General features: G+C 40.8%; 1 protein-coding gene across 1 annotated transcript; it reads right to left on the reverse strand.

Moving 5' to 3' along the window:
* Window positions 1-14,071: 14,071 nt before the first annotated feature.
* On the reverse strand, window positions 14,072-17,972 carry pyya (peptide YYa). Its single transcript, XM_038980863.1, has 4 exons — window positions 17,853-17,972; window positions 16,808-16,995; window positions 14,783-14,863; window positions 14,072-14,496 (listed from the first exon to the last, which is right to left on the reverse strand). Exons 2-4 carry the CDS (start codon window positions 16,993-16,995, stop codon window positions 14,472-14,474), a joined length of 294 nt encoding a protein of 97 aa, XP_038836791.1. The 5' UTR covers window positions 17,853-17,972; the 3' UTR covers window positions 14,072-14,471.
* Between the last annotated feature and the right edge of the window lie 5,334 nt (window positions 17,973-23,306).

Below are 23,306 nucleotides of genomic sequence, written 5' to 3' on the forward strand. Positions count from 1 at the left end.
TGTGCTGTGTGTGTAGGTTACGAGCGAGTGACACATTGAACAGGGAGAAGGGCGGGAGACGAGAGACAGCAACCAACCAAGCCGACTCGTGCTATAGTAGACTAATTGCTGCCATAGCTAGGTTATTTATCATCCAACATGATTATTTAGTACCGGTTTTGGCTGCATCAAACCGGGAGAAGCTAGTTAAGCTAGTTAAGCTAGTTAAGCTAATTAACTAGCTAGGCTAATTGAGGTGGCTGTATGCCCTTTCTCGCTCTACACAGTTACAAACAACAACAAGTCCATTCAGAATATATAGAGCCTTGCAAAAGTATTCAGCCCCCTTGACGTTTTTCCTATTTTGTTGCATTACAACCTGCAATTTCAATAGATTTTTATTTGGATTTCATGTAATGGACATACACAAAAAAAATCAAAATTGGTGAAGTGAAATGGGAAAAAAAAACTTGTTTAAAACAATTCAAAAAAATTACAAATGGAAAAGTGGTGCGTGCATATGTATTCACCCCTTTGCTATGAAGCCCCTAAATAAGATCTGATATAACTAAGTACCTTCAGAAGTCACATCATTTGTTAAATAAAGTCCACCTGTGTGCAATCTAAGTGTCACATGATCTGTCACATGATCTCAGTATATTTACACCTGTTCTAAAAGGCCCCAGAGTCTGCAGCACAACTAAGCAAGGGGCACCACCAAGCAAGCGGCACCATGAAGACCAAGGAGCTCTCCAAACAGGTCAGGGACAAAGTTGTGGAGAAATACAGATCATATCCATCCTGCCCTGCCTTTCTAAAGTCTTCGATAGCCAAGTTAACAAACATATGACTGACCATTTCAAATCCCACCGTACCTTTCCGAGCTGGTAATGGGTGCATCTCAGCCACACTCAAGGTACTAAACGATATCATAACCGCCATTGATAAAAGACAGTACTGTGCAGCCGTCTTCATCGACCTGGCCAAGGCTTTCAACACCGTATTCTTTTTTTTTTGTACAATATAATTATTGGCATTTCTTTTTTTACAATTTAACAATCAGAAAAATATGACACAGATAATGCCCCGTTATTCCTTCCACCTACACAAAACACCATGCTACATGGGGGCACATCGTGCCAAACCCTTCCCTCCCCAACACAGGAACACCCCCCTCCCTCCCCTCTACCGGTATTAGCTTCACTGATTAACAACAACAAAAGAAACAGAATGACCTTCACATTCCATGCTAGAAAATAAATGATTCAACACAAAAACAAATAATAATAATACATGAATGAAGAAAGTAGTAATGAGGCAGCTAAGGTGATGTCTCTAGAAACTGCAGAAAGTCCCCTCAGACATCAGTAAATTCAAAGGGTTTTTTACATAAATTGTATGTTATTTTTTCAGATGGAATATAGGAAGTTCTTTTAGCCACATCTGCTTACTTGGCGGAGTGCCACTCTTCCATATAATAGCTGTGCAGTTATTGTCTGCAATGACCGCCAATTTAATGAATCTGGTTTTGCTACCAATATGAACTGGTAGAACAGAATCATCTCCAAGAAGAATAAGGGAAGGATCTAGTGGTACCGTCATATTAGTGACCTGTGATAAGATCTGAATAATGTCTTTCCAATAATTGCTTAGTTCAGGGCAGGACAAAAACATATGCATAAGTGTGCCCACTCCCGTTTTACACCTTAGGCAAAATTTTGAATATTTAGAATTGATCTTATACTGTCTCGCTGGTGTAAAGTAGACCCTAGGAAAAATATTGAATTGCATCAACTTGTGCCTTGTGTTAAATGAAAGACGCTGAGCATCTAAAAAGAGCTTTGTCGTCCTCAATGAGACATCATGCCACTTCATGCAAGCTTTCAGAGGTTCATCGCTCCCCAATAGAGCTTGAAGCCTAGAGTCCATGTAAGAAATGACACCTTTTACCCCTTTCCTTTCCAGCCACAGTTTATCCGTTTTACTCATGGGCTGAATCCTACCTCCCTGATGTGTGATAATATAATGCCTAACCTGTAGGTATTTAAAGAAATTAGTTGAGGTAACTGAAAATGAGATGCCAGTTGTTGAAAGGATAGTAGTTCACCTTCTCTATAGAGATTACCAAATGTTTTAATTCCTTTGTTGAACAAAATAAAATAATACCATCTCTCTTTGGGTAAGATGGGGTTATTATAGAAAGGTGTTTGTTCATATATAGATCTAAGCCCTTCTGTTTGTTTACAGACTTCACTCCATATATTTAAAGTGTTTTTAACTTCTTATGGCTGGGGGGCAGTATTGAGTAGCTTGGATGAATAAGGTGCCCAGAGTAAACTGCCTGCTACTCAGGCCCAGAAGCTAAGATATGCATATTATTAGTGGATTTGGATAGAAAACAGTCCGAAGTTTCTAAAACTGTCTGAATGATGTCTGTGAGTATAACAGAACTCATATGGCAGGCAAAAACCTGAGAAAGAATCCAACCAGGAAGTGGGAAATCTGAGGTTTGTAGTTTTTCAACTCTTTTCCTATCCAAGATACAGTGTAAATTTGATCCGAATGCACTTCCTAAGGCTTCCACTAGACGTCAACAGTCTTTAGAACCTTGTTTGAGGCTTCTACTGTGAAGGGGGAGAGAATGAGAGCTGTTTCAACCAGAGGTCTGGCAGAGTGCCATGAGCTCAGTCTCGCCAGCGCCCGTGAGAGTTAGCTGCGTTCCATTGCACTTCTAAAGACAAAGGAATTCTCCGGTTGAAACATTATTGAAGATATTTATGTTAAAAACATCCTAAAGATTGATTCTATACATCGTTTGACATGTTTCTACAAACTGTAACGGACCTTTTTGACTTTTCATCTGGACCTAGTGCTTGCGCCTCATGAATTTGGATTTGTGAACTAAACGCGCGAACAAAAAGGAGGTATTTGGACATAAATGATGGACTTTATCGAACAAAACAAACATTTATTGTGGAACTGGGATTCCTGGGAGTGCATGCTGATGAAGATCATCAAAGGTAAGTGAATATTTATAATGCTATTTCTGACTTCTGTTGACTCCACAACATGGCGGGTACCTGTATGGCTTGTTTATGTGTCTGAGCGCCGTACTCAGATTATTGCATGGTGTGATTTTTTCCGTAAAGTTTTTTTGAAATTTGACACAGCGGTTGCATTAAGGAGAAGTGGATCTATAATTCCATGTATAACACTTGTATTTTCATCAACATTTATGATGAGTATTTCTGTAAATTGATGTGGCTCTCTGCAAAATCACCGGATGTTTTGGAAGTAAAACATTACTGAACATAACGCGCCAATGTAAACTGACATTTTTGGATATAAATATGAACTTTATCTAACAAAACATACATGTACTGTGTAACATGAAGTCCTATGAGTTTCATCTGATGAAGATCATCAAAGGTTAGTGATTAATTTTATCTCTATTTCTGCTTTTTGTGACTCTTCTCTTTGGCTGGAAAAATGGCTGTGTTTTTCTGTGACTAGTTGCTGACCTAACATAATCGTTTGGTGTGCTTTTGTCGTAAAGCCTTTTTTGAAATCGGACACTGTGGTCTGATTAACAACACGTTTATCTTTAAAATGGTGTAAAATACTTGTATGTTTGAGGGATTTTAATTATGAGATTTCTGTTGTTTGAATTTGGCGCCCTGCACTTCCACTGGCTGTTTTCATATCGATCCCGTTAGCGGGATTTCAGCCGTAAGAAGTTTTAATGAAAGGGTTGTTTATGAGACCTTGCAAAGCTTTAGGTGGGCTAATATAAGGTATAGATGCCAATGTAGCAGGGGTCAGACACTCCTCTTTCTGTCTCCAAGAGGGTGAACTTGTTGTTGTATCTTGCCATACCCACACAGCCTTTAACTGAGACGCCCAGTAATACAACTGGAAGTCAGGTAGGGTAAGTCCTCCTTCTGAGTATGATTTGCATAAAGTTGTGAGTTTCACTCTGGGGGGTTTCCCTTTCCACAAAAATGAAGAAACCTTCCTATTAAGTTGTTAGAAAAAAACTTTGAGGATAAGAAAGGGCAAGGTTTGAAAAAGATATAAGAATTTTGGTAATATATTCATTTTTACACAATTGACCCGCCCAATAAGAGAACTTGGTATATCCAATTTCTTCTCCAATTTCTTTCAAATATCCAATTCTTCTCCAACGTTTTTGAGAAATGGAGTATAGTTCAGTTGATATGTCTTAATAATTTCAGAAGGAATTTGCAATCCAAGATATGTCATTTTCTGTGGTTTCCAAGAAAACGGCTGGTCTAAGATTGGGTTCTGCATAGCTGCCCTGTTAAAAGGTATAATTATACTCTTTGAAAGGTTTATTTTATATCCTGAATTCTTTCAGGTTGTCAACTAATGTTCGGAGTGAAATTTCTAGTTTAGTGAGGTAAAGAAAAATGTCATCGGCATATGTCGAGACCAGATGTTCACACCCACCTATACGAACACCATGGATGGATGGATGAGATCTAAAAGCTTCTGCCAGTGGCTCTATAGCCAAAGAAAAAAGGAGCAGACTTGCGGGACAACCCTGTTCTGTGCCACGTGATAGGGAGAACTGTGAGGAAATGTTTCCATTAGTCAGGATCTGAGCTACCGGACATTTGTACAGTAATCTAATCAGGCCTACATACTTAGGTCCAATATTCATCATCTGGAAAACTTCAAACAGGCGGTTCCATTCTATACGGTCAAAAGCTTTTTCAGCATTTAATGAAGCCGCCACTACAGGTTCTTGGTCATTCTCTACATAATGGATAATATTAAATAATCTTCTGATATTATCAGGAGATGAGCGGTTTCTTACAAAGCCTGTTTGGTCCATATCAACCAAGTCCGAAAGAACCTTATCCAGTCTAAGAGCTATGAGTTTCGCAAGAATCTTGTATGAAGTGTTCAATAGAGATATTGGTCTATACGACCCACAAAGCAGAGGATCTTCCCAGGTTTTAACAAAACTGTGATCAGTGCCTGTTCAAGTGTGTCTGGGAGCTTTTCTCTCTCTATGGCATAATTAAACATACTGCAAAGAGGCTCAATTAGTTTGGGTAAAAAGGATTGATAGAATTCAATAGGGAATCCGTCTAACCCTGGTGATTTTCCCCCAGCAGTGTTGAAAATGGATTCCCTAATTTCCTCTTTCTCCAAGTGCTCTCTATCCTCATCAGTTAAAGTTTGTAAATTGAGTTTGTTCAAAAACTCATGCATTGTGGCAGGGACATCCCCTTCAGACTTGTACAATGTTTTATTGTTAAAATTAACAGCCACCACTGCGACCTGTATGCTCTCATCGGCTGGCCCTCGCTACATATTCGTCGCCAGACCCACTGGCTCCAGGTCATCTATAAGTCTTTGCTAGGTAAAGCTCCGCCTTATCTCAGCTCACTGGTCACCATAACAACACCCACCCGTAGCATGCGCTCCAGCAGGTATATCTCACTGGTCATCCCCAAAGCCAACACCTCCTTTGGCCGCCTTTCCTTCCAGTTCTCTGCTGCCAATGACTGGAACGAATTGCAAAAATCGCTGAAGTTGGAGACTTATACCTCCCTCACTACAGAAAAAAGCCATTGCTTAAAGAAAAAAATTAGCAAACACATTTGGTGTTCGCCAAAAGGCATGTGGGAGACTCCCCAAACATATGGAAGAAGGTACTCTGGTCAGATGCGACTAAAATGTAGCTTTTTGGCCATCAAGGAAAACGCTATGTCTGGCACAAACCCAACACCTCTCATCACCCCAAGAACACCATCCTCACAGTGAAGCACGGTAGTGGCAGCATCATGCTGTGGCGATGTTTTTCATCGGCAGGGACTGGGAAACTGGTCATAATTGAAGGAATGATGGATGGTGCTAAATACAGGGAAATTCTTGAGGAAAACCTGTTTCAGTATTCCAGAGATTTGAGACTGGGACGGAGGTTCACCTTCGAGCAGGACAATGACCCTAAGCATACTGCTAAAGCAACACTCGAGTGTTTAAGGGAAAACATTTAAATGTCTTGGAATGGCCTAGTCAAAGCCCAGACCTCAATCCAATTGAGAATCTGTGGTATGACTTAAATATTGCTATACACCAGCAAGAGCCCATCCAACTTGAAGGAGCTGGTACAGTTTTGCCTTGAAGAATGGGCAAAAATCCCAGTGGCTAGATGTGCCAAGATTATAGAGACATATCCCAAGAGACTTTCAGCTGTAATTGCTGCAAAAGGTGGCTCTACAAATTATTGACTTTGGGGGGTGGGTGAATAAGTTATGCACGCTCAAATGTTCCTTTTTTTGTCTTATTTCTTGTTTGTTTTACAATAAAAATATTTTGCATCTTCAAAGTGGCAGGCATGTTGTGTACATCAAATGATACAAACCCCCCCCCCCCCCAAAAAATAAATTATTCCAGGTTGTAAGGCAACAAAATAGGAAAAATGTCAAGGGGGGTGAATACTTTCGCAAGCCACTGTACATCCCTGGATACCTACAGAGAGCTAGGCTTGTCTGACCACAGATCTATAGGTCGATAGCCCTAGGAGATGTGTTATACAGCAGCTCTGTCTATTAGTCAGAGTGTGTGCAGATAAATCCGACCAGATCGACCACACTCAGTCCTTGGTGTGAGAATAGCATCATGGGGGACCTGGGGTTTCTGGCATACTGTACGTTTTATTGGACTGGACCTCTGTGTGTATGTCTGTGTGTGTGTGTGCATGTGTGTGTATGCTTGTGTGCATATGTGTGTGTATCTGTTGTGGCTCTCCCTACAGAGGGGCTATTTTCAGCCCTAGCTTATTAGTGTAGACCAGCGGACAAAGGGGAAAGGAGAGCTGCTGGCTTACTATGGGATGGATGTAAGGTAACCATCGGCAGCCAAGCGCACACATGCAAGTTGGAACACCGTTACATCTAATGAAATATTTCACAGGACAGATACTGTATGGCTGGATTGACTGATACACGACATATTTGTCTTCTTACCATTTTACAGATAAAGTATATTTTCTATTATGACTGTTTTAACAAGTCATACATTTCTTCCGCAATGAAATGTTATTCGAAGATGAGCAATGACAATTTCACTCCTTATCACGTTCATTAGTTGTGTCCATCTAATCAAATGTAATTGGTGCCACTGTCTATTTTAAATCAAACCAACTATTACTTTGAAAAAATATGCCTCAACAAAGTTTTGTGGGGGTAATAGGTAGGCTCGTCGCCGGTGTTGTGTAATGGATCTGCTGTTGGTCAGTGTGTTGGGGTTGACCACATGACTGCCCTCTGACAAGATCTGTAACGCAAGGGGGACTGGGACATGTGGATTTGCTGGCTGGGATGTGTTAATAGGCTACTGAGGGGGTTAACAGGCTACCAGAGTTCAAGGGTCACGAATTAAAAATGTTTCAGCAACAACAGTTCTCTATTTTGACTTTAGATCAGCAGTACGAGAGTAGAACCATTTGTGGTCACGAGAGTTTGTGGCCGTCATACCGATTAATTTGTTTGTCGCTAAGTCTTTTGTTTGCGGCTACACACACATTGTGCTTTCCATTGTGTTCAAAGTAGCCTGAATCCTAACTACAGTGATTTTGTCACGATTAACTTGAAAGTTAAGCTAATGTAAATCCTTACTTTGTTTGTCCTTGACTGTAATTGTAGAGGGGTCCTTCGTGTTTCCTGGTCGGAGATTGTGAGAGACAAACGGGGGTGCGTTCCAGAGCTTTTAAACTGTGTTGTGGTTCATGCCAATGTTGATTTGGCATGTTTCAATGGCTTGAATGAAATAACAATATGACAATAACAATTATGAAAACAACAGCGACAAGAATAAGAGTAGTACCTATAAACGTAAAGAAAAAGTATATATAACAGATTACACAAATAAATATCCAATACAGAAGTGTAATAACTGCAGTAATGGTAGAAGCATGTGTAATCTATGTGAGTCATTCATGAGTCACTCCTCATGTCTTACTGTCTGTCTTGCTGCCTCAGAAGAGTCTGTAAATGAGGGGAATCTGGCCGATATCTTTCTAGCAGACGTTATCAAAACACTTTGAAGCAGAAAAATGGCTTCTTACAGCAAGTGTGTTGGTAGAGTGCATGTGTCTGCCTGATATATCTGTCTGCCGCCCCAGACTCTTATTATTGTTTGCTTAGTAGGATTTTCCTCTCTCTCTCTCTCTCTCTCTCTCTCTCTCTCTCTCTCTCTCTCTCTCTCTCTCTCTCTCTCTCTCTCTCTCTCTCTCTCTCTCTCTCATTCAACATATACAGGACCTCTGTGCATGGTTTTCTCCTCTTTGTGGGGTGAGACAGTGTTTTGGTGGGGTGGTGCTGAAGTGGGGTGGGGCCACTGCTCTCTCTTTTTGTTCTCCTTTATTGCCCCTACCTCTCCATTCTTACCATACATTGAGCCTGTTGTCATGGATACCATGCATTAGCTACACCAGAAGCCCACTCTGTCTGTGACGGCACAGGCCTTCTCTCTTGTTCATGTCTCCTTACATTGTCCTGTGAGAATAGATACTCGCACACCGTCGAAGGGTTAGAAGAAATCCAAAACAAAGGCTTAGATTAGAGGTCTTCACGTTCCAAAATGGAACTGGGGCTTTCCTACCGAGCATGATATGCATAAATAAAACATGTTTATATAGAGATCCATTCTGAACGGACCCAAGGACTACTAGACCCGTTTCGTATAGACCTGGTTGGATCCAGACCCGGTCCGATTTGATCCGAGGAAAGCTACTAATTAACCAGAGCTGATAAAGCGCGTGGGAGAGGAGGGAGAGAGAGGTGCTGCTCTAGCAGGCGGGAGAGAGGCCGTACTGTGTGAGCAAGTGAAACGGGAGCAGGGAGGGAGAGACGAGAGACAGCAACCAACCAAACCGACTCGCGCTATAGTAGACTAGGTTATTTATCATCAAATGTGATTACGTTGTACCTGTCTTGACTGCATCAAACCGGGAGAAGTTAAACTTTGTCCCTGACCTGTTTGGAGAGCTCCTTGGTCTTCATGGTGCTGCTTGCTTGGTGGTGTTGCAGACTCTGGGGCCTTTCAGAAAAGGTGTATATATACTGAGATCATGTGACAGATCATGTGACACTTAGATTACACACTGGTGGACTTTATTTATGTGACTTCTGAAAGTAATTGGTTGCACCAGATCTTATTTAGGGGCTTCATAGCAAAGAGGGTGAACACATACACACGCACCACTTTTCCGTTTCACATTTTTTAGAATTTTGTGAAACAAGTCATTTTTTTCATTGCACTTCACCAATTTGGACTATTTTGTGTATGTCCATTACACGAAATACAACTAAAAATCCATTTAAATTGCAGGTTGTAATGCAACAAAATAGGGAAAATGCCAAGGGGGGATGAATATGAGATGGACTGTATGAGATGGACTGCCTCATTTCTTCCCCGTCAGCCAGTTGCTTTGACAATCTGCTAGTACAGTCTGCAGCCGCCATGGTGACCAGTAATGATGCTTAGGGAAAGGGATCGGGATGCATATTTTCAGCGCATGGCACATGCCAGAGGGGCTTCTGGGATGGAGAGGGGGGAGCAGGGGGAACGTGGGTAGAAGAGCACTGTCAGCAAGGGTGATTCATCTAAGCTATACACACACACACACACACACACACACACACACACACACACACACACACACACACACACACACACACACACACACACACACACACACACACACACACACACAGACAGAGACACGCCATTCCATCATTCCAAAAAAAGGAAAAGGTGATTATGCCCTGACGGGAGGTAGGCAACCAATGGGATGTACCGCTTTGTACCCCTCCCCTTTAACGCACATTCACACTGCTGCGAGGCTAGGCATTGTGTAAGAAGGAGAAGGGGGAGATAGAGAGGGAGTACATCTAGAGACATCTAGGGGCAATATGGTTCATCAATCCATAAAGCCACTGGTAGATGTGGTGGCTTGTTTGGCGTTTATGCACATAATTTCACCTAAGAGTGTATACACGGGGGAAGATGAATCTAACACAAAAATTAAGCAATGGTTGGAATGTCTGACCTAAGCCATGCTCAAATTATTTTTATAAAATGTCCCTTTTTAGGAGCAAGTCTGTGTGTGCGGATATTTATTCTGCATTTGCATTAGATTATTATGTGCAGTCAGCAATATCCATGGCAGAATGCCCTGTGCATGATTTTGTACCATAACTTGGCAGATACAATGCATTCTAATATTGATGACTTGTATACTGAATTATGATTCTGCCCAACAGTGCGAAACAATATAAAAAGTGTAGCTTTTATAATTGAATCGTGTATTTGAGCCCTTAGCAAAGCAGTAACCGTTACATTAATTAGACAAACAATAACTAGAAGAGATGTAGCTTATTTCAACATGGGTGCAGGCCACTAACAATATCTTTTTTTATTTTCTAATGTAACATATCCTCCCAAATGACTAAAGCTAACGAAGGTGCCATAAAGATTGCAAAATACTTGGGAAGAGATTTTCGATCTATCAGTTCCATGGCACATGGTTTATGAACTGATATACAAAACAACGCTGGATTCATGTAAGGAACGTCGTCGGGAGAAGGAGATGAGGACCAAGGTGCAGCGTAACAACTGAACAAAAACGACAAACGAACAGTTCTGTAAGGTGAACACACAAAGCAGAAAACAATCACCCACAACTCAAAGTGGGAAAACAGGCTACCTAAATATGGTTCTCAATCAGAGACAACGATAGACAGCTGCCTCTGATTGAGAACCACACACGGCCAAACACAAAGAAATAGACAACATAGAACACCAGACATAGAATGCCCACCCCAACTCACGCTCTGACCAAACCAAAATAGAGACATAAAAAAGGAACTAAGGTCAGAACGTGACAATTCAATACTTTTTTCAATATAAATTATTATTAAAAATTCTTGTAACTAATAGAATGTTATATATCTATATATATATGAATATGAATATATATATATATTGCTGAGAAGAGACAGAATCATTAGCTAATTTGTTTTGGTATTGTCCATATGTAGCTAGTTTTTGGTCGCAGGTTCAGGAATGGCTGAATGACTGAAGAATTACAACAATTACCTTGCGCTAACTCTGAAAATAGTACAGTACTTTCGGGTGGCAGGTAGCCTCGTGGTTAGAGTGTTGGGCCAGTAACCAAAAGGTTGCTAGATCGAATCCTCAAGCTGACAGGGTAAAAATCTGTCTTTCTGCCCCTGAACAAGGCTGTTCCTAGGCTGTCATTGAAAATAATAATTTGTTCTTAACTGACTTGCCTAGTTAAATAAAGGTAAACAAATCAAATCCATCTCATTATCTCTCTCTCCATCTCTCTCTCCTTCCTCTCTCCCCTACTCCATACACACGTCATGCTGTGGCCTCTTGTGCTAACGACACCATGTCCAGGCACTAACGAGATCACACGCTGATGTAAACTCCATCTGCGCCCCCCCATCCCTCCCTGCCCCACTCTCATCCACCCCCACCCCCTAAGAAATAGGCTGCATGCCCCATCTGCTTGGTGTGTGCATGGCTCCCATCAACACAGTGTGTTAGCCAGTCTCATTGCATTTTGTGGTTTGTTCCAAAGACTCAGTTGAGAGAGAGAGAAAGAAAGAAATAGAAAAAGGAATGTTTCATTTTAAGAGATTGAGCTCTTCAATTCCATTATTCAAATTACTAATAAGTCTTAATCAATTAATCCCCGACATATTTTCAAAAAGAAATATGATTTTTTTCACTGCCACCACACACTTATATAATTGGCTTTGAACTAATCACGTGGTTTTACTTTAATCGAAAAAGTTAAATTGGATTTATGTCATGGCAGGTCTATAATAGTGATGAGCGATTATTTATTTTTTTACTCACAAAAGCTCTGACGAAGGCCGCGATGCCGATACGTAAAGCTTATTAAAGATCAGTGATGCTGTTAAGAGCAGTGTGCGGTTTCCTTTTTCCTTCATCTTGTTCAACTGTTACCATGCACCTGCAAAAAAAGATTGCTCAGATGTGTGAGAGTGCCTTTTGAATTTTGAGGTCTATAATAGTGTAATAACTTTATAAGAAGGACAGTCCACTTTCACTTTTGTGCTTCAACCTACAATATACAAACTAGAACAGGCAACGTTCCAAAGGTCTGGTTCTTACACATGAGCAAACTCCTCCACACCCCAGACGGAGAGAAAGAGAGAGAGTATGGTTAGGTGCGTCTTATAGCCTCCATGACATGTGTGATATTGTGATCCTACTGTACCTTGCCAAAAGTATGCCGTGCAGGTGGTGTGCGTGCCTAAGTGTTTGAGTGAGTGTAGGGGGCGCATTGTATTGTTTTGCTTGCGGCATGCACCACTATACCACACTATTCACGAATGATATTTTTCCACTAACCAAAATACTGTATTACAAAACAGTCTTCATATTAGTGTGTATTTAGATCGAATTAAATGACTGAAGAGAACCGTTATCTTTGGTGCGTAGCCGATAGCTCACGCCCACATGTGGTAGCCAGACAGCACACCTAACGCTGCAACCGAGACACAGAGAAACGCATGCATAATTTAACATAAAAGCAATGCGAAACACAATTATGTAGGTATTAATAGAAATTGGGTTCGGTTAGGCTATGTCTTGGTCGCACTATTTGAGTATTTGCCTGACTCTGTATCTACATATTCGGAATCATCTACTACTTGACAGCATGATGCCCCCACACGCAAACAAAGCACAACGAAAAACACCTCACATCAAATAGACGATCTGTCATGCATTCCACTGAAAATATATCGTATCATTTAAAAAGATAAAAACGCAATTTCTACATAACCGGACTGCACTAACCTGTTCCGTCTCGTGGTCGCGTCTTTATCTCCGTTTAATTTGAGATCTCTGAACCTCTACGGATTGTCAAACCACTGTAAAGTCGTCGCGATGGAGATTTAAACCGGCAACGCACTTCTCTCCTCAATGTGGGCCCCACCAGCTACATATGGCCGTTGTGTAGAATAGATATCCTGTCCATGTCTTTTTAACAGCCTTTCTAAGCTAATAAACAAATAATTATTGCAGACCCATTTCATGTTTTTACAATAACAAAGAAATACAGTTAAACCTACAAGTCGAGAACACACAAATATTCTTGATACAAATAATTGACTACCATTACATTTCATGGATTACATGATTTTCATCACATGATCTGTGTGTAATATGGAATATTCCTATTCACATTTAGGAACAACTACACATTTGTTTGGGTTAAAGCCACACTCTTAAGTTGTGCAGAGCATGTTTAAAGTATCATACACAATGGCGTAAAATTGTCCTTATTGCTTTGGTTATGATAAGGTAAGGCAGGGCATCTATGAGTCACATTCCTCAGAAATCATGGCTATTCCATTCGTTGAAAGGGCAAATGAGCAAATGGAAAACTTACAGATTGTGGCTTTAATGGAACTGAATCGTTAAGATGTCAATCTATCAAAAATGCTCCAATTCCATATGCTCTTCAACTCGTGCAATTATGCTAAGTAGATGATTGTACTTATATTATGCATACAAGTATATAATATGTAGGCTGTTTAAACTATATGTACTCCATTATAATATATGTATTTCAGAAAATCGGTGTTTACTCTTTCAACCAGCGTTCACATTGTATTCACTCCGCACTCATGTTCATGTCAGGTACCTGCCTTACAGGAGCGACATCTACTGGACGAAGAGAAGTATTACAGTGAAGAAGAATCATCTGCATTATTTATCAAGACGAGACATCAGGGTAAGGCAGCATTCACATAGCCTGATGTCCAGTACTTGCACCAGACGTCTGATTTTCAGGCCGGCTAGTAGAAGTCACCCCATAGCCTTATGGCGACATGGTTGGGGAAAGTCCTCACAGAGGGTGTTATCCATTTTTGACTAGAATGAATGTCTTCTGCTCGTCAAGACATGATTTTACTCCGAGAGATCCTTTTAAAACGCCACAATCATTTTGACTGTACGAACGAATGAGACACAATCATCTCTTTTGTCATAGTCATCCATCAAGCTTTAATCACACATTTATACAGTACCAACCATAAAATATCATTCTCTGTTAAGACATACAGCAGTGTAGGTTACACGTATGATTTCATCAAATCATTATATATTTTTTATTTTATATCTTAATTCAACTATTCATTATGTACAATTGTCTTCGTGTGAAGAAGTGAGGCTGAGACTTCGAGTGTGAGAGAGAGAGAAGTCTGAGAGAGAGAGAGAAAGAGGGGAAAGGAGGGTTAGGTATATAAGGTTGATTTTACGTTGTCTTAAGGTCCTGTGATGGTCATTGGTTGTGGTCAGGGGTCAGAGGGGGTGGCGGTTGTGGGAGGCACTGGTCGGCCTCTCCAGGTATTGGTGGACACCTGGAGAGAATTCCCAATGAGGAAGAGGAATCACCACATGTAGGAGTCGTCATATCTGGAGATGGAACAGAGGAAAGAGGGAGCGAGGGAGAGAGAGAGACAGGAGAGAACAATTTGTCCTGTGGAAATTAACCTTTTGTTTACTCCTGGGCTATCCAAAGACAGACCTACTAAATGTTGTGCATGCCAGTCTTTTTCTGTACAGTAGGTGGCTGTAGCTGATAAAGTGGCCATTCTTTGACACTACCCTATTGAAATATCCACAGAAACAAAGAGATATCAGTATTTGCACCTTCCGTTGAAATTGCATTGTCCATTTTTTATATATTTGATGGACTGACCTTGATCTCTGGTCTCTCTCTGCGTTGTTTCCGAACAGCAACTCTGACATCACTCCCTCCTGGGTGGACCTCTTTCCATACCTAGAAAAAAGAAAGGAAGAAAGAAAGAAAGAGAGAAAGAGAGAGAAAGAGAGAGAAAGAGAGAGAAAGAGAGAGAAAGAGAGAGAGAGAGAGAGAGCAAAGACTGTCAAACTTCCACTCCACTCTAAGCATACTGCAGGAGGATCCCACTTCTCAAGGACAGGTAGAACATTTTGCTGTCTGAATGTGTCTAAAGGTGCCAAGGTAGCTGTCTGAGGTGTGTGTAATGGGAGAGGGGAGATGTAATTATGTGTATGTTTGAAACTTGAGCATGTCAGCCCACAAACTCCTACAGACACTGGGGTCGCCAGACAAGGCCAATTAGAACCTATGGTGAGTCAGAGCTCCTTTCCTCTGAAAAGAGGCTGTTCGAGGCCTTTCTCGCTCAACCACCAAAGATAATGAGGGTTGTAAATGGCATGATAATGTAGTTCTCTGTCGTAAGGTAGGTAATAGACTGAGAAACCATGCCTTGGATCATTCAGGCAGAAATCGAATAGTTTTCCTTTCCTGTGTGTTTGTCTGGGTTTGTATGAGCACTCCCTGCGCAGATAATGTCTGTACAAACGATCAATTTCTCTTTGAAATGTAAATTGGAAGTTGAATATCTCAGCGGGATATGGCTGGAATTGCTTCCTCTGTGGGGGGAAACATTTTGAGTGGAAGATGTTGACGTTCCCCATCATGCCACCTAACCTGGCATTCATAATGGCCGTGCAATTTCACACTCCAATTCAACCCCACTAGGCACTCCAAAGCGAGGCCAGTGAAGCGGAGGTAAGCATGATCAGCCAGCCTTCTAAGAAAGCGACCGAGGCAATCACACCTGCTCCACAGCCAGCCGGCTGTAACAAGATGTAAAAGGGAACCATCATTGTCAGACCATATCATCTCTCCACTTAGAAACCACTTTGTGAGGATGCAGAAGACAATATTACTGTTCTATATTTTTGGTTCCAGGAAAATCATTGCTCTCGCAGCAGCCAAAGCTTCTGTAATGTTCAAATGAGCATTTCCGATTGATCATTCATATTTGGTAGCCTAACGGTTAAGAGCGTTGGGCCAGTAACTGAAAGGTCACTGGTTTGAACCCCCAGGCTGACTAGGTAAAACATCTGCCTATGTGCTCTTGAGCAAGGCACTTAACCCCGAATTGCACCTGGAAGTCACTCTGGAAAGAGTGTCTGCTAAATGACTAAAATGTCAAATGTAGTCCAATGTGTTATTATGACAGACAAGAAGAACAAGCTCCACTAAGTGACATCCTCTTGGACTATGTAGTTCTGATCTACACTATTCCAGTATATTATTGGTCATCATCCAGGCCATTGTGATATTATGAAAACTTAAATGTGGATGCTGTATGATAATGGATTACAAAAGAGTAAACATTTTCCCCTCTAAATTGAATGTAAGAGGGTTGGATATATTTTCTTAAAGATCAATGGCCTATTTGAATATCATGAATAATATCAGTTGTGCCTGATTCAGTGCCATATCAGCATAAGACAGAGACCACCTATTCAACAGACATCACCATATCAATATAGAATATGTTATAGGGAACCTGCCGGCACACAGAGATCCATAATTCGATTTGGAGACTTCACATGGGTCTGTCTTCACCGGTTTTATTGCTATGGCATTATTTATATGGAGGGCCAAAAGCTTTTTTTGTAATAAAATGTTGAAAATATATATCATGGTGTATGGAACATTAAGAGCTTGAGGTAAATATAAGAGCAGAAAACTCAGGGGCCACTGTCACAGTAGACGACTTAACCTAGACTGGAATAAAAATGAAATACAGCTCCATTTTCCATAAAAAAAACGAGGTATGTGGTTTATGACTTAATAGAAAACATTTCCCTTGATGTTAGGACCAGGAAGAAATATAATTTAAAAAGCAAAAGCTGCCGTATGGCGCGCGCACGGTCTGCTTACCTCTGTCTCGTGATGAGATTGATGTAGTGTCTGAGCGCGGTGTAGTATTTGGCCAGCTCTTCGGGAGGCGCGTCTTCTCCGGGGTTCTCCGGTTTAGGCGGGTAAGCGTCCACGAAAGTCCCGAGACACACCAGCACGCACAACACCAAGGCGACCAAGACGGTCCAGGGTTTCAGCATAACGGCCATCTGTGGTCAGGAGAATGGGGTTAGGGAGCACGCGATTTTAACATTTAACAAAGCCCCAACCGAGCTTAATAATATAGCCAAAATAGCCTACCAATCAATATTACACCAATTTCATAGATGAGCAGGCATCCTAATAAAAACATGTTTTAGAAGGCTAACATCGGGCGCAATGATGTCCACCTGTTAGTAATAGATCATTTCGATCCTGCATTATTCTTGAATGAAATATGCATTTTCTGTAGGCTACTGAATGCGTATTGAGAGGAAGTTACAGTACAAGCTAATTCTCCATGTTTGATTACTAATTCGAACTCATATCTAAATAATTACCGACAACGTAACAGGAATGAGTTTGAAAGGGAACAAGCAATCATTAAAACAGCAGAAAGAATTGGTAAAAGCTTACCAATTATATTATATTTCCCCTTTGAAACATGTTTTCGCTATAATTCACCAGTCATTGGTAAAATAGTAGGCTATTCAACGTGAACATGATTTATTATGCTGTTGTCAAATATTTGCAACTGTTATAGGAATGCATGTTGTGTCTGCAGAAATCACGACTTCATCCAAATTTCATTTGCGCAACTTTCGCCCCGTAGCTGTCCATGGTCCTGAAAAGCATTTTCTAGCATTTTCAAACCAACTCCAGTTGGGGAAACGATTCTAACTGCAGGTTGCAACATGCAGGTCTTTGCTGTAGGTGATCGGACCATTCACATTTTTTTCAATGACGAACTGCACAAATAACTACTCATTTTTTCTATGTCCAAATATGCAAAGACATTTAAGCATAAAGGTAATACAAGCAAAACTAGCAAACATTTAAAATGCACAAGACTAAAAGTTGTACTTACTTTGAGAAGACTTGACGTGAGCTACAGGTAGTTAAGACAAGTGGTGTCTGCGTCCAGCAGCGTGGATTCTATTGCTTGGCTTCTGCCTTGTTCCTTTTCCAACTGGTGTCTTTGCAGCAAATCGCTGGTCTTTTGTTTCACTCTAACACAAGGGGGTTTATATACCCATCGTCGCCTCGTCAACGAGGTGGGACGGGTGGCTGTGATGTGATGGTTAGAAGGGGGATGGCGGCATAATACCGACGTCACCTGATGATTAACATAATTTGTTACTAATGCATCACCCTAGTCGAACTATGTTGGGAAACGCAATTGGAATCTCTGACGTATGCTATAAGGACATTGGGGCAATTTGGATCACACCTGTCCTATTGACATTGACAAACCAATGGAATGGTGTCAAACAGTTTGGATGGACGATGTCAAACATAGTTAAATGGTGATAAGCTCAAAACAGGCTATATATCGATAATCATTAGGCCTTTACTCATTTTTTCACAATTTCCAATGGATATCTTGGTTAAAACAGCAGCAACATATAGGGCCGGGCCTCGACATATAAGGATTACACTGATCAGTAAGCTAAATTAATATTGTCTATTATTATTATTTACAAGGGATAAAACTCCCTATAGGTCAGAAAGTGAAATGTACCCATTAGAGTGTGTGGTGGAGTAGCCTAATCCAATAACCACCAGGTGGCGGTAGAGTTCCTATTGGTACAGTAATGCCCTTAAAGCCAAGCACCACAGGCTGAAATAAAAATGTTGCATCTACCTGTCAATTTTGAGATTTGTTGGTATTTTGGCCCATTAATATTAGTATTTTCAAAAAAGTAAAATTGAAAATGTAAAAAAAACTTGATGAAAATGTATATTTTCTAAAGTTGATCATACTGCCATTCACATTTGTATGAATTTTAACCACATAAAATGGGCATGTGTCAATAATTTCTAGGCTAACTACATTGAATGACACATCATTGCTAAGCCCATTTCATAGAGAATGTTACAAACTGGACTACGTTTAGTAACTTTGAAGAAATGATGATTGTGTCTAAATAGGCTTTTGGCCTTTTGTAGTCTTAATTCAGTGGTGTACTTGAAATGAAATGCCATTTCTTGAAAGTCAGACTCTTCCCACAGGCCAACACATTTTTCTCAGTTTCAGAAGCATCTGCCTTCACCAAATTGTATATGGTTATCCTTAGATATATTCCTCAGACTGGCCCAGAGAGACTTGTTGATATGTTGGACATTTTCTATTCCAGACAACATTTTATGTGAAAAAAAAATGCCATGAAAAAAAATGTGAAAAAAATGCATTTTCAATATATATCGTTTAGTATTTTACAGATGGAAAAATGAAAAAAATATTTATCCATAATCTGCTCTGGACAAGTCTGGTCCTGTAGTGTCTTTAAATGAAACCAAAATATTTAAGCTGACTACATTCGGTGTCCAGAAAATTATATTTGCGCAGTTTGCAAATACAGTGGCAAGAAAAAGTATGTGAACCCTTTGGAATTACCTGGACTTCTGCATAAATTGGTCATAAATTTGATCTGGTCTTCATCTAAGTCACAACAATAGACAAACACGGTCTGCTTAAAATAACACACAAACAATTATTTTCATGTCTTTATTGAACACACCGTTTAAACATTCACAGTGCAGGGTGGGAAAAGTATATGAACCCTTGGATTTAATAACTGGTTGACCCTCCTTTGGCAGCAATAACCTCAACCAAACGTGTTCTGTAGTTGCGGATCAGACTTACAAAACGGTCAGGAGCAATTCTGGACCATTCCTCTTTACAAAACTTGTTCAGTTCAGCAACATTCTTGGGATGTCTGGTGTGGACCACTCTCTTGAGGTCATGTCACACCATCTCAATCAGGATGAGGTCAGGACTCTGACTGGACCACTCCAGAAGGCATATTTTCTTCTGTTGAACATTTTTTACATTTTAGTCATTTAGCAGATGCTCTTATCCAGAGCGACTTACAGTAGAGTGCATACATTTTTATTACATTTTTACATACTGAGACAAGGATATCCCTACCGGCCAAACCCTCCCTAACCCGGACGACACTATGCCAATTGTTCGTCGCCCCACGGACCTCCCGGTTGCGGCCAGCTGCGACAGAGCCTGGGCGCGAACCCAGCCCAGCCTGGGTGCGAACCCAGAGACTCTGGTGGCGCAGCTAGCACTGCGATGCAGTGCCCTAGACCACTGCGCCACCCGGGAGGCCCTGAAGTAGTTCTGTTGTTGACTTACTTCTGTGTTTTGGGTCATTGTCCTGTTGCATCACCCAACTTCCGTTGATCTTCAATTGGCGGACAGATAGCCTTACATTCTCCTGCAAAATGTCTTGATAAACTTGGGAATTCATTTTTCTGTCGAGGATAGTAAGCTGTCCAGGCCCTGAGGCAACAAAGCAGCTCCAAACCATGATGCTCCCTTCACCATACTTTACAGTTGTGATGAGGTTTTGATGTTGGTGTGCTGTGCCTTTTTTTCTCCACACATAGTGTTGTGTGTTCCTTCCAAACAACTCAACTTTAGTTTTATCTGTCCACATAATATTTTACCAGTAGCACTGTGGAACATCCAGATTCTCTTTTGCGAACTTCAGATGTGCAGCAATGTTTTTTTGGACAGCAGTGGCCTTTTCCGTGGTGTCCTCCCATGAACACCATTCTTGTTTAGTGTTTTATGTATCGTAGACTTGTCAACAGAGTTGTTAGCATGTTCCAGAGATTTCTGTCAGTCTTTAGCTGAAACTCTAGGATTCTTCTTAACCTCACTGAGCATTCTGCGCTGTGCTCTTGCAGTCTACTTTGCAGGACGGCCACTCCTAGGGAGAGTAGCAACAGTGCTGAACTTTCTCCTTTTATAGACAATTGTCTTACCGTGGACTGATGAACATCAAGGCCTATAGATATACTTTTGTAACCCTTTCCAGCTTTATGCAAGTCAACATTTCTTAATCTTGGGTCTTCTGAGATCTCTTTTGTTCGAAGATCAGATCTAATTTTATGACCAATTTATGTAGAAATCCAGATCATTCCAAAGGGTTCACATACTTTTTCTTGCCACTGTATGTGCACATTTAACGAGCCTTTGCATATTTTGATAACATATTTCAGAAAAAAGTTAATATATATATATATATTTGTATATATGTGTCTACATTCAACTGTTAAAAGTTGACTGTGATATGATTAAGAGAAATAGGTGGCACTATCCCATATGGGCAACACTTTGTATAGGGCTATCTATGTTTTATATCCGTCTTTTATTACCAGAAATAATCAAGTTAATTTCATTATTCACAGTAATCTAGCTGCTGCGTGTCATAACAACATATCCTCAATGAGCTATAATTAGACTTCATTCGACTCCACATCCTGTAAGAGTGTTAATAATTGGATATTTATTGTTCCCTTTTCTCGGTTCACGATAATTAATGGCACTGTATATTATCTGCAGGTGATTTGGAGAGGAGAAGACGTGGGAGACGGGCGAATCAGAAATCAAACACAGTTTTCCACAGGATTATAAAACACACAGACTGTTTGCCGTCCGGGCCGAATCAATGCCTTCCATCAATTACTGTCCGAGACTACGAGTGAGTAATTATCGGACCAGTCAAGAGACGCATACCTTAGCTTACTCAGGTCAGTGTGACTCAAGGGGGGACTAGGACTAAACAAGTCGTAGATTTTATCACAGGTGTAGAGGGCTATATTTGTACAAAGAAACACTTTTACAATGCATAGGTATGTCTGAATATGAGCAGAGATTTTGTGAAATCATCACCGTGGGCTAAGTATTTAAAATGCTGTCAACACACAACCAAATGAATACACACGTTAGAAATGAGAATGATTAGGCCTATTTTAAATAAGCCAGAGGCCAGGTTTTATTCTAGTGAAAAAAATCCATATGAGTGTTAGTCAATCAGTGTATGACACTGAATCAAATAGCACCAGTTGTATCTCTAAAGGCCCAGAGGCTCTCCCCTCCTTTCCTCCCTTTCGCTCTCTCCCCCTCTCCCCTATTTGACACTTCCTCTTGATTGACTATGACCATTCTCTCCCCTTTCTGTTGTTGTTGATTCACTCAACTCACCCACCCGGCCGTAACCCATTTGGACGTCAAATGGCTCAAAATAACTTCAGGGCTCATGCCCTCTCCCCATATACACGGGCCCCCTTCCGAAAAGACGCCCAAAGCGTCTGACGTGGCTCCACATGAGGCGTCAGTGGCTTTCTCATCCATACTAATCCTCCTCCGCCCGGAGGGCATCTATCATCACACACACACACCACGTCCCTCACAACTCCTCGTGGTGTGAGCTAGTCACAAGGCCCCAAAAAACCAACCTAACCTCCATCTCAGTATTCCACTGTTTACCGTTTTAACTCGATGAGAGATGGAAGGGAAGCAGCCAAATACGATCGGGAGGAGAACGCGAGGCAGAGAAACGAGAGAAGGAATCCGTCTCTTCTTATTTTCCTTATTGTGTGGCAAGTGACTTGCAAGTGAAGATCCAATTAGGTACTAATTGCTTTTATCTCAAACCCATCAAGTGTCAAGTTGCCCTCTCTTAAAAGCGAGAGGAACAGATTACATTAATGATTTGGGTGTACGTGCTGTAATATAGCTGTGTCTCATTTGAAGAGTTATTGCGCAATCTAATCCACATAGCGTTACCATTAGCAACAACTGCATCATGACGTTGTGAATAATCTAGTCAGTGAACACACACACACACACACACACTGAAAGATCAGATGTATTCCGCAGATTACCGTAAATTCCCATGCTTTGAAATGTCGCCCTAAGTGTAGTATGACCTCTGACTCTGGAGTGTCAAAAATGTTAAGAAGTCTTCACAGTGGCATACGGTCAATATTACTACACTTAAGCGTTATCAATGTGTCTTACTAGACATCAGATGGCATGTCCACCATGTCACATAAATTGCTTGAATAACAATGATTTCAATGTATTTTTCCCTACAACTTTCATTGAGCTTGTGTGTGTAAAAACACCAATTCCAGCGTCTGGTGAAATCAGACTCTTACCTCAGTTGACAAACGGATTACTTACTAGAGACATCAGTAAACACAATACCTCGAGAAAATACAACTCTAAACCCAACCTACCGCTGGAACATGAGATTGTCATTAGTGTTGAAGGGAGGAGAGCTCGATTCTTATAAAGTACATTTGCTACGGTGAGAAAATTGATACTAACTGGTTATTAAGAGAAGAAAATTCTCACATATCATATTGGAGGTATGAATTCAGTTATGAAGCGTAAAATGTAGACATGTTAATGCAATATGAAGAAGTTGATGAGATATAGCAATATTGTGCAATTGTATCCTAGTCAGTAATTCTACAGCAATGTCATTTATTTATGTATCTGTTATTATAATAA

Source organism: Salvelinus namaycush, chromosome 41 (assembly GCF_016432855.1).
Source record: "Salvelinus namaycush isolate Seneca chromosome 41, SaNama_1.0, whole genome shotgun sequence".
In the NCBI taxonomy this organism is placed as follows: domain Eukaryota; kingdom Metazoa; phylum Chordata; class Actinopteri; order Salmoniformes; family Salmonidae; genus Salvelinus; species Salvelinus namaycush.

What these genes read in the sequence shown, in the direction of transcription:
- pyya (XM_038980863.1), bottom strand. Translation starts at nt 16,995, where the DNA reads ATGGCCGTTATGCTGAAACCCTGGACCGTCTTGGTCGCCTTGGTGTTG. An exon ending in AATCTCATCACGAGACAGAG is followed by an intron (nt 14,864 to 16,807) that starts GTAAGCAGACCG and finishes TCTTTTTTCTAG; the next exon opens with GTATGGAAAGAGGTCCACCC. An exon ending in GAGAGAGACCAGAGATCAAG is followed by an intron (nt 14,497 to 14,782) that starts GTCAGTCCATCA and finishes TTCCATCTCCAG; the next exon opens with ATATGACGACTCCTACATGT.